Genomic DNA, 12846 nt, shown 5'->3' with positions numbered 1-12846 from the left:
TATCACTTTAGCCCCACATTCTAATTTGGGGGTGGTACTTTCATTTTCACAAGAGGATGCTGAGGCTCAAGAAGGACATGTGACTTGCTTAAAGTCGTTTTGCAAATAAGTTGGAAATAAAATTGGAACCGATGTCTGGGTGACCTCAAAGCCCACTCTCTCTCTTCAAGGGGGCTGACTTGTGAAGGCAGAAGTAAACATTATACCTTACCTCAGATGAGTTTTTGTTTCTCTAGGGTCTCATTTCTGAAGCTGTTATTTCCTTCAGCTCTGTTTGGACTTTAATAGTCCTGTGCAAAGGAGAACACTGAGGTCTTTCTCATGTCATTTTAGAGATTTATTACTCTGTATTTTGTGTGGTTTTAAAATGTAGTGGCTATTTACTGTTAACCAAGCTCCAAAATTACAATAAGATCATATTCATTTTATTTCCATTTTAATAAGATGGGCTTTTTGTTTTAATATATCACACTTTAAGATATTTTATGACATAAAGACTTCCTCTTGAAATTATAAAGCATCAATTTGCAATTAAAATCACAAAGCCAGTGATATTTAAAGCGTATATAACATTATGATATGAATCATGTTTTATTATTTGTACCTAAGGGTCTAAAAAGTAGTTTTCATTATTGATATATAAAAGGAGAACTGATTAAGGAACATCAGCAGGGTCTGTGACGACACTGGAATTTTTAATTGCTGAACTATTGTGTTGACTGTATAGCATCTTTTAGATGGTCTCATGATTGCTTAAATTATCCTGGTCTAAATGTCATATCAGATTGGGAGGAAAAAAGAGAATGAAAGAATAATGCTATCAAATGCTCTAATCTTAATTGCTATGCATTAATTTTCCCTATCTTTCCTCATTTGTGTGTATGTTTTGTTTTTTTCTAGAAGAAAAATTCAAAGTGGAGACAAGGACCATTGCTGTTGACTTTACATCAGAAGATATTTATGATAAAATTAAAACAGACCTGGCGGGTCTTGAAATTGGCATTTTAGGTTTGTATTTTTGCTGCATTTATACTCCTTTGAATTTATTTTTTTACTTTACGTTTGTTTACTCTTTGGATGTTAGGTATTCAGAGGTAAAATGACTAGTAAGAAGAAAATTGTTTTATTAACACAATCGATCATCAAATGACAGTAGTGTGTGTGTGTTTGAATCTTTATGTTAATTATACATTCCTGGCAGTTGCTCAGTTTGGATTATTTTATTCCCAGTTTCATTCTTTATAGATTATAATATAGCTATATCTGAAGAGTCCTTTCAGATGAGTGTGAAGACCCATTTGTAGTTGGGAAATTAGAAAAGTGTTCTTAGCCTTTTATTAATCATTCCTTACCTAGAAACCTTTTTTGATGTTTTTCTTTCCTGTTTCATCCCCATGAAGGTTTCATACCACAGGTATTCTGAATAGCTATTGTTTTATCAAAAAAAGAATAAAGTTTACACACACACACACACACACTCACACACACACACACACACTCACACACACACACACACACACATACACACACACCCCAAATGGAATATGCCTGGTTTACAGAGATTGGTGATTCACCTATGGTCTCATAAGTGGCACAATGGGGAGTGCATCTTTGGTTTGTTTTTTTCTAAGTCCACTAGTCTCTTTTGTTACACTCTCATGTTAATAAAAACAGATGTGTTTGCTGAGATAGTGAACTTTGTTAAGGAGAAGATTCACCACAAGATATCAAGAGGGGAAATGGTCTTTGATAAGTTCTCTAGCATTCTTCAAGAGTCATTTCTAGAAACAGTATCTCTAGTCTAGAAAAACACTTTATTACTAAATCTCTTTATCTCTCTGCCTAAAGTGGCGGGAACCTGGTAATTATTCTTGTTTTCTCTTTTGAGCTACAAAAGGAAAATAATGAAGAAAAAACAATTTTTACCCTTGTTTTTATTTTACTTTTTATTTTGAGACAGAGTCTCACCAAATTGCCAAGGCTGACCTTGAACTTTTGATCCTTCTGCCTTACACTCCCAAGTAAAAATTTATCTTTCCTAACATTTCTTTAGTCATAAAGACCTATTCTCTTTTCGTCATCTTACAAAAGAATTGTCTTTTATATTATTTCTAGGTAAGATAGTTTTTTAAAAATTAGCTACACAAGTGTAGCCTTCCATGATACACTTGGACTTATGGTTGACCCTGGCTTTGACATGCTATCCTTTCCTAACCCCTGACTGGTGCATCATACTTCATCATACTCCATCCTCCCACACACTGCACTTTCACTTACAGGAGAACCAGTAGGTGAAAGATGAATGAAATCACGGGTTTAGTTTTCCCTTTGTGTTACATGTTCTTCTGAAAATACACATATTGCTGGAAAGTCTTTTTTTTTTTTCTAATTTTAGGTGGACACATATCTTTATTTTATTTTTATGTGGTGCCAAGGATTGAACCCAGTGCCCCATGCATGCTAGGCAAGCATTCTACTACTGAGCCACTTCCCCAGCCCCAGCTGGAAAGTCTTTTACAAGTTCTTCTATAGTTTAGACCTGGAATACATTAAGCACCACTAAGATATGTAAAAATCTTGACTGTCTTTAAACTTCCAAATTAACAACCATAACTTACTGGTTAGGATAGATGCTGCCACAGTTTATCCCAACCTCCCTTCAAACCGGTGATGGACTAGGAAATGAAGAAGAATGGCTTAGGCAGGAAAGGGGGTCAAGGAAAGGAGACTACTTGCTTTGATCTTGTTATTGGAGAATGACTTACTTATAGAAGTAGTACATTTCATCATAATTGTATTCATTTTAGCTGTTTTTCACTGTGCAATTGTGAAACTATAGATAATCTGCAGATAGGGCTTTGGAGACGGAAATTGTTGGGCATCAGATTGGTGCAGGACTGGAGTATTGGACAAGGTACCTTCAGCAGCTCTTTCCTGACCCAGAAAGACTTTGATTTGAGTTTCAGTATGATAACTAAATCTGTTAAGGATGGGAGTGCAGAGCACATGGTTCCCAACTATTTTCCCCCCATTTCTAGAATCCTAAGACTTGGGTCAGCACATAAGCATTGGCATTTGGACATAAGCACTGATGCTCTCCCGGGCCTCATATTCTAATGCAGCCATTATTCTTGTAGTCCAGCCTCTTAGCAAGTTACTTTGTACTCCTTTTCATTCATTCATAGTCATTAATTCATGAGTCAATGAACTGGAATTACAACAATGAATAAGGAAAGCTACACTACATTATTTATATAGTATATTATTCTAGAAGGAAGGGCAGGTGTAATAAGAGGATAAAGGGGAAGGGGCAGTTGATTCAGGGAGAGATCATGATGACCTGCCCTAGTCAGTGGGATTCCAGAAATATTCAGGAAGTAGATGAAGAGGATTTGTGAGAGATTGCAGGTGGGATGGAAAAGAGGGAACTCATGGATGACTTCCAAGTTTCTGGGCTTCAGTGTTCACATCAATAATACCATTTACTAAAATGAAGACTTGTGGAAGAGGAGTTTTTATGGGAGTGAGGATCTTTTAAGTTTGAGCTTTCTAGGAGAGCCACAATGGATTGTTAGTGTGATAGTTGGACATGTAGGTTTGCAGGTCCAGTTTGGAGATTGATTATCTAAGAGTAGTAATTTCATGGAAGCAGTGAGACTAGGTATCATCATACCGAAAATGTAAAGAGAAAACTGAAGGTAGCTCTTTTGTGTTTCATTTCTTCAATCAAAGCTTGCCAGGAATGGATAGCATGCATGAAGGAGGAAGCTTTTTTTTTTTCTTTTGCCTCAATTCAGCACTGTTCAATAGAACGATTACACAAGCCACATATATAATTATAGCTTTTCTAGTAACCACATTTTTTAAAAAATAAAATGAAATAGATGAATTTAATTTTTAATAATGTATTTGATTTGAACCTGCTATAGCCAAAATATTATCATTTGGACATATAATCAGTATGAAAAACTTATGAAATATTTTGCGTTCTTTTTTGTAACTAAGTCTTTGAAATTTAGTGTGTATCTTACACTGACAGCACACTGCAGTCCTGACTAGCCACATGCACAGTAGGCATATGTGACAGTTGGCTGCTACGATGGACATCTCAGCTCTTGTTCATCTTGGCTGTCTCTCATCCTCAGTTTTCTGGGAGAGCCATAAATATAATTTCTAGATTTTTTTCCCAGTGCTTTAAAGCAGTGGTTCTCAGCCAAGGGCAGTTTGGCAGTGATCAGCAGCATTTCTCATTTGTCACTAACTTGGGTGGTTCTACTGGCCCCTATTGGGTAAATGTTAAGGATGCTGCTGAGCCTCCCACAGCAAATTATTATTGGCCTAAAATATCAGTAGAGCTGAGACTGAGAAACCTAGCTTTAAAGTTACTGTCATTAAACAGTTTGAGGGGCTGTGTGTGTAGCTCAGTGGTAGAGTACTTACCTTGTATTTGCATTTGCAAGGCCCTGGGTACGGTCTCCAGTACCACAAAGACCAAAAAAAAAAAAGCCAACCAAAAAACCCAAACAAAACTGGTTCTGATTAAATACTTATATATCTTTAAGATCAGTACCACAAGTAATTATAGCTAATATATACCTACTCCTTGAAAGTGTACAGTGGTACTTTGACGTATTATCTTACAAACTGGGCTATATGTTTAGTTTTCTTTCTGCTCTACCACAACTGTCTCTTCAGTCATCCACATTTATTAGGTAATATATTATACTTATGTTGCATTACAATTTTGAAAACCATATCTGTGAGTAGAATTTTATCTTACTACTTGGTCGTATTCCAATTCTACAGTGTCTTCTCTTGGTCGTATTCCAATTCTACAGTGCTCCTCTAGAATTTGTGAGAGGAGTCGGATGTTTATTTTTATTTTTTATGTATCTCCCCACCTGTACCATTACTGGATTTCTAGCCCCTTCAACTTATTTCCCCTTCCCTTATCCCCATGTACTCTCATCTCTGCTCCTAAGGTAAAAATCATTTATTCTCCTTCCTCCATGCTTCTTACAAATTTCATTTTTTATAGATTTCTCTAAGATATTCCATGTATAGGTTAATTTCTAGTAAGACCTAGCAGTCCACACTATACTAAGTCATAAGATTTTTTCCTACTGACTATTAATGAAACTAGTAATGACAAAAAGAAAACTAAATGACCAAAATATACTCTATTTGTTTGAAGAGCATTAACCTCAAACTATAGTCAGTGCTTAATAAAGAAAATTAATATTTTTTTAATTACAAAGGGAAATGCTAAAACCCTTTGTCATGAAAGAAACATTAAGTTTTCAATGAGATAAGTGGAAAGAAAACAGCCATGTATTGTATGAGTTTATCCTGAAAGGATACCATAACTTGATGAGATTCTAAATGCTTAAGGTGGGATTCTTAATTCTATTATGTTAAAAAAAAAAAAGTAAGCATGTCTTTTTTCAGGCAAATACTAAGAAATACAGATTTAAGAAGCTTATAAAACTTCAACTATTTGGAGAAAATGACATCCTTACATCTTTGAATAAGCAAAAAATTGGTTAACAAAATATGATTGCTATAATGCTTACTTGATCCTCAGGCAAGACTCTCCTCTGTGTTCCAAATTGGTTTGGAGGGCTTTGCACAATACATTGCAGGGAGGCGAAATTTACCAAGGCCAAAGGAGTAGCCTTGGATTTGAAATATGCCACAGACAATACTTTTTTTTCAAATTCCACTACTGTGGCTTTTTTAACTTTGTAAAGGTGAGATTCTTTATTCTGGAAGGAGAAAGAAAGATCCTCTTGGAAAAATATAGTTACTTAGTTTGTGATTCAGATTTTAAAAGCTCCTATAACTTTAGACAAGCTTTTAATGCATGCTAGACAAGAATTTTCCCAAATGTTCTGAAGGTCCTTTCCACCTAGAGTGTCGCGGTTTATGTCAGTTGAAAAATTGAGAGTATGAGTGAGTATCAGATGATCTGTGTTGTCATCCTGGCCAAGTGTGTTCAGAACTATATGTCAACCATTGACTTGCTTCTGCCCACACACATGGCCCATGATTTTAAGAGGCCCCACTTTGACAACAATAATATGTATAGATAGTAAAGCTGAATTAGACATTACTGTGCTCTTTGTAAGTGATAATTGTCCCACTAACGTTCTAAAAAGATAGTTTAAGGAGAGATATTCATCAGAGTTAAGATCAGTCAGTTCACTGTGTATATTTAGGTTTCCCAAGTTAGTTTACAAAAGACCCAAGTATTAGCTACTTAGGGAAAAAGGAGTAGTTAGCTTCCAAATGGCAGATTCCCAGATAATTGGATTGGGCTCCAGAAAGGGCTTCCTTGTAGTTGAGTCCTCAGAGGATCAAAGGAAGAGGAATAGACATTGACCTAGGAGAAGGACCGAAGGGGCCACAGAACTGTGCTGAGAAAGCTTGTGTAGGATTAGTTGGAAGGAAGAGAGAGTGGGCATATTAGGAAATTATGCAGCAATTATTCCCCCTTCCAGTGGATCAAGGAAGTTAGGAATAGAGGAGTGATCCTCACTTCTGTAGGGGGTCTAGACATATATAAAGTCTACCATTAATAACAATACCTCTGAAAAGACTGATTACAACTGTCATTTACATCTGACTGGGATTGGTTTATTCATTTGATCATCTGTCTACTTCTTGCTGGGTAGTCGCCCTGAGGAAATTTTAGTTAATGAAAGATTGGGCAAATCATTTTGAAATGGAGGATAGACTTGAGAAAAAAATTGTATTGCCAGACTGGTGATCAGTGGGGTGCTTAGATGAGGAAAAGAAGGGCAAAATAAAGTCCGTTTCGAAGGCACCAAAGATAAACTTCATGTACTTGGAAATACCACCACCCCTTTCTTTTTCTGAAGTCCCAAGTGTAAGTGGAGGCCTTTAGGCCAGGAGTGTAGAAGAAATTGTGGGACTGTATAGGATGATAGTTTGGGGAGGGGTGGAGTTTCTCTGCCAATGCCAGGGTACGATTCTTGTGCTTTTTTGAAATCTTAAAGACACTTCTAAATCTTCCCTTTTGTAGTATTGCAGTCACATTCTGTCATTAACCACCTAGAGTTAGCATAGATGCCACAGGTTCAAAGGCAGTTTCCAACAAGATTGTCCTCACTTCAGATGCTAGCTGTTTAGGGGTCCCTAGGCCATCTGTACTTTTGACAAATTCCAGGGTCCCCACAGTTTCCTCATGTTTGACAGTTAGCCGGGGCCTTTTACAGAGCTCAGGAAAATGCTGTATTCATGACTAAAGTTTATTTATGAAGGATACTAGCAGGCTGAGGAGCTGAGGAGACACAGAGCAGTTTGGGAGGGTCTTGAGCACAAAGCTGCTTCTGTGCCCTCGTCCTGTGAGTCGGGACACCCTCCTGCACGACTGTGCTTTCACCAATGAGAAGCGCCACAGGCTTCAGTATCCAGAGTTTGTAATGGGATTTCATTATGTAGGCATGATTGATTAAATCATTGGCAATGTAATTGAACTCAGTCCCCTGAGCCCTCCTCCCTTATCTGAAGATTGAACTGGCTGAAAGCCCCAACCCTCCAGTTTGATAGTTGGTCTTTCTAGTGTCCAAACCCTATCCTGAGTCATCTTGTTAGCATGAACTCAGTTGTGATCCAAGGGTCTACCATTAATAACAAAGAACTGCTCTCATTGAGGGTATTCCGAAGTCTAGACTTTCAGCCCATTAACAGAAGTCAAAGAAATTCTTTATTATACATCACCTTTCCTTTCCTATTAAAAAGTACTTATGGGGGCTGGGGAAGTGGTAGCACATTCACCTGGCATGTGTGGGGCGCTGGGATTGATCCTCAGCACTACATAAAACTGAAAAATAAATATTAAAAAAATTCTCTCTCTCTCTCTCTCTCTCTAAAAAAAAGTACTTATGGTGTTCAATATGATATTTCAGTGCATGATATTCAATCGTATGTCTGTCACCTCAAACATTTATTATTTTTTGTTTTAGGATCATTGAAAATCCCATCGGCTAGTTACTTTGAAATATACAATTAATTGTTGCCAACCGTACTGTGCTATACAACATTAGAAGTTATTCTTCCTTTCCAACTGTTCCCCTGTGCCCACTTACTATCCTCTCTTTTCCTTTTCTCCTGCCCCAGTCTTTGATAACCACTATTCTATTCTCTACTCCTATATGTTAATTGATTCCATCTATCAATCATATACTAACTCACTAAATAAGTAAAATTTCGTAGCTATAGTGGTAAATGCAACAGACATTGTTTCGGCTTTCATGGAAGTTAGCCACGGAACAAGTAGTTGGGAATATGTTGCATGTAATGAAAGATTATGTTATTGAGAAAGTTAAAACAGATGGTCTCCCCACGAAAGTAATGTTCAAGTTGAAACCTGAAAGCTAAGACTGAGAAGGTTTCCTAGTTGGAGAAACAGCATGAACAAACACCCTGAAGTCTGTGTGCTCAGCATGTTGGAGGAACTGACAGAAGACTGCCAACCTGGAGCAAGGATTTCAAAGGGGGCAGTAGCAAGAGAGAAGTCTGAAGATTAAGCAGAGCCAGATCATGAAAGTCTTAGAAAACCAGGTTAATAAATTTGGACTTGTTAAAAGAAAAACTTTAAGCAAACCAAATTTAACAGTTTGTTTTTTAAGCAAAGAACTGTTTGCATGTGAGGCTCAAAGAGCTATGCTCTTTAAACTTGGCAGGCAGCATTTATGGCCAGAAAATGGAAGTGAGGTACAGAGACAGCTTGACTGGTTACTGCTTCAGGTGAGCATGGTTAGATCAGCTGGCTGGCTGTGAGACTGAGACTCATCCGTTTGTTACAAAAGCATACCCCTAAGATAGGTTTACTTAACAACTTGCATATTGTCACCTAGAGACTCAAGAGTATAGAGGACATCCTTGGGCCAAATTTAGTTTAACATACTTTATTGGAAGTATAATTAGGAAGCCACTGTAGAATTGATAACATTTTAGAATTTTAGCAGGATCCCTTTTGACTTCCAAGTAGGAGTAGGTAAAAATTGATAAGAGGACACCAGTAAAAGGCTATTTTGGCAATGAAACATAAGGTGAAGATGGTTTATATTAGGAAGGTGGCAGTGGAAATGGGTAGAAATAGATGTTTAGGAAATGGACAACAACAAATAGACACCAGGATCATTTTCTGATGAGCATCCTTATTAGAGGTCTTGAGTGAAGAGTAACAATAATAGCTTCATTTTTAAGTCATTCTTGTCAACATTCATTGAGCGTTCTTTACATGTCAGGCACCATGCTGATGAATCTCATTTAATCTTCAACAACTTTATAAGGTAGATATTAATATTTCTGTACCCATTTTACAGACAAGAACCAGACTTAGAGATTAAATTCATTTACCAAAATTAGACAACTGGTAATGAGCAACTTCCAGGTTCTGACTTGAAGAACTGGATGGCATTTCTCCAAGATAGGAAACTGGATCTGGAGTAAATTCTGTGGAGCAAAATGAGGAGTGCACTTTGGAATATGTTAAGCTTGAGAGCATGTAAGAAATCCAGGTGGAGACACAAGCAGACAGTTGGATCACTGGTACAAACATCCTTCTTTGTTAGAAGGGAGTCTTCTTTGTACTGAATGAGACAGAAGCCTGGCATAGCCAATCATAGTAAGCAGAATAGGTAAATGGATTTACACACACACTTAGGAGACTCATCAGGAATATTTCAGGCTATGTATAATGCCTTACAATTCCATTAGATGTATTGACTGAGATTGGATTTCTAAAGTGAGCATAAGACTTTCAGATTTCAAATTTATTTCCTTTTACTCAAAATCCACTAATGATATTAATTAAAGCAGAACCTTTAACTTAAAACTAGGTAATTAGTTCTGTGATTCAGAAGTGTAAATAGAACTGTAAGTCACGAAATAGATAAATGTGTTCCTGTTAGCTAACATTTAGCTACCAACCTCATGTCATTCTTCTTTCCTCGTCCCCTCTTCCAATTATATGTATGGCAACTATTACCTACTTTTGTAACAAGGATCACAGCAATTTATAATTAGTGGAAAGGAAATGTTCTGTTGTGTTGCTTCTGACTCAATCTTAATTTTTCAATTTCTGATTAAAGGCACTGCAATTTAAAGCCTTGTAAACTCTCTTTTATTTGGAAATTGCTACTCACAAGTGTATGAAAACTGTAAAGTTTGCTAAATGTTTTACATGGTGTTCCAAATATCATCTGTCAGTGTATGAACATGTGCTAGCTACAGCAATATGTTAAATAAAGCAGAGAAGGGATTTTCTTTGCATCACTTTCCACACTCTCTCTAGACTGTAAGACTAGATCCACTTGAATGCATTAAAGAGAGTAGAGGAGGAATTGGGATAAATTTGATAGCATAAACAGACCTTCTAGTTAGCTGCTACCCAAAGTTCTGTCTTGCAGAAGAACTTCTCATTTAAAAAAAATTTTTTTTAGTTGTAGATGGACACATTATTTTTATTTATTTATTTTTATGTGGTGCTGAGGATCAAACCCAGTGCTTCCCATATGCTATACCACTGAGCCCCAGCTCCAGCCCAGAACTTCTCTATTTTGATGCTGGCTATATAAAATAGAAGCAGGGCACTTTGTTTAGGGCACAAAGTAGGAGTTCAATAAAATTTTGATGAATTAATGGCCACATGATAACAACTCTTCCTCAGTTTATTTAATATATTAGTATGTTCCAGACATTGGGTTAAAGATTTTATGTATATTAGCTAATTTGATTCTTAAATCCATATCTCTATTTCCTATATAAGTATAATAAAGAAACTGAGGCTTATTAGGGTGAAATCACTTGCTTCTTGTTAGAAGCTGGTGCTAGTGGAGTCAGGACAGAACCCTGGGGTTTGTGAAGTCTGTATCCTTTGGCATTTAAAAAAAATTCTTTATGGGAATTGAACCCAGGTCTCAGATGTGCTATGCAAGTGCTGTACCACTAAACTATACCTCCAGCCCTTTTATAAAAATGTAAGCTAAAACATTAAGTACAGGAGGGGTCCCCCACTCTCTTTTGATATAGTCTTTATTACTGAAGTGTACATTTCAAAAATTCATTAGTGACAGCAGTTTTTAGAAGCATCTTATACTAATGAACTAAGTGGTAAAACTGGATTAGTTTAGAGAACTACAAATGTAACTTAAATGTGATCTTATCATTTTCTGTTTTAATATCATGAGAAGGAAGTAGAGGAGACAACTTTGCATTATTAGAATTATATTTGGAAGCTCAACCATTAGGCAAAGTAAACTACATTAATTTCTTAGCTTTCTGATTAATCTAGAAAAAAGCAGGTTGATGGTCTGTGTGAGGTTAACCATATGAGTAGTTTTTCCTTTTCTAGTAAGTTATTGTTTGTTCTTCCCTCATGCTCAACCCAGATACCAAAAATCTAATTTTCTAATGACATTATATATCTCTGGCAGCTGGTTTCAATAGAGAATTCTAGGTCCAGTAAGGTCAGCAGCAAATGACTTTAGAAGAAACAAGAATCTGGTGTATTTTTTTTTTTCTAAGTAAGAGATGTGAAAATGATTTTTTAAAGTTTTATGATAGAAGTTAGAACAACATTCAGAATTTCTCTGGATTTTCTGTGTCTCAAACATGAAGCACTTACACTGAGCCCAGTGTTTTGTGCAGTTCTGGAGGGGGCTGCAGAGAGCACAGCTGACACGGCCCCTGCCAGTTCTCCCTGCCAGGGTCAACTCTAGGAGGATCACTTCTTGCCCAACTTCTCTTTCCACTTCCCTGGATCCTTGTTCTTCCCCTCTGTTCTGTCTGCCTAGTCTCTTCTCTCGGATTCTTCCCAGCCTTAGAATTCCAGAGAGAAACGGATAGGAAAGATCTCCTTAGTGTTCAAGGTCCTGTTCTGATTGTGGGCTAACCGTGAGGATTTGGAGCTTATGCAGATATTCTTTGTTTTCTGAAAGACAAAGAATACACAAGTGAAAGGGTTTTTTCAGGGCACTGAAAAAAATTAGATCCATTTCTGGTGCCTCACCTGAAAAATTCAGGAAAACTCACTAATAATCTACTATTTAATGCTGATTTTTAAGATAATGCCATTTAGAAGGAATTTTCACCTTTTTGAGTAATGTTAGAACAACTTGTAACATTGCTTGATGTTGTAAATCCTATAAAAAAAATCTTGTAAAATATAGAGATGGCATTGCCTGCACCCATTCTTAATGAGATTCAATTATAATGGGACTATTTCCATCTTTTCACTCCTACCCAAAGCCTGTTTCTTCCTTTTGCCATTCCCCAAAAGCTTTCCGCCTGCTGTTTGGTTATTGCTGCCATCTAACGTCTCAAAATAAAATTGCAGTGGGTTTGCCTTTTCCCGAAAGATTCACACTATTCTGCAGTTTATGGAAATTACTGTTTGAGAGTGTAGGGAAGTTCTAGCTTTCTCTCTGAAGGTTTAGTACACAAGTGAAAGGGTTTTTCAGGTAACTGAAAAAAATTAAAGTTGAATGCTGAAATAAACGGACAATAATAGATTAGCAGGAGAAAAGGCACACAAATTCATTAATATGCACACGTGCATGGGCCCCACACAAAATATAAAATTCAAAGAAGAGCCAGATAGTTGAAGCTTAAATACCCTCTTTATAGGGGAGGGAAAAGGGGAATGTAGGCAACTTTAGAGGGGTAGGAGATGATTTTTAGGGGAGATGAATAGGCCCAGAGAACAGACAATGCCCGAGACAAAGTTGCTCTAGCCTCTAGGTGTGGAGTTTGGTTTTTAGCCTCCTCCTCTGTGATGAGTTTAATCTTCCTTGGTTAATGAAATTTCAATAAGAA

The 12846-nt window shown here is 36.9% G+C and overlaps 1 protein-coding gene across 2 annotated transcripts in view; it reads left to right on the top strand.

Moving 5' to 3' along the window:
• The window catches only part of Hsd17b12 (hydroxysteroid 17-beta dehydrogenase 12), a 148185-nt gene that overhangs the window by 92411 nt on the left and 42928 nt on the right, over positions 1-12846 (top strand). Inside the window, exon 4 of one of the 2 annotated variants that reach the window (XM_005330041.5) lies at positions 901-1008. The exons of the other annotated variant lie outside the window; for it this stretch is intronic. Coding sequence (XP_005330098.2) covers positions 901-1008 — 108 coding nt within the window. The remainder of the gene's footprint in view (positions 1-900; positions 1009-12846) is intronic. 2 annotated transcript variants of the gene reach the window in all.

This window comes from Ictidomys tridecemlineatus, chromosome 4 (assembly GCF_052094955.1).
Source record: "Ictidomys tridecemlineatus isolate mIctTri1 chromosome 4, mIctTri1.hap1, whole genome shotgun sequence".
NCBI classification, from domain to species: Eukaryota; Metazoa; Chordata; class Mammalia; order Rodentia; family Sciuridae; genus Ictidomys; species Ictidomys tridecemlineatus.
This window is presented reverse-complemented; position numbering and strand designations above follow the sequence as displayed.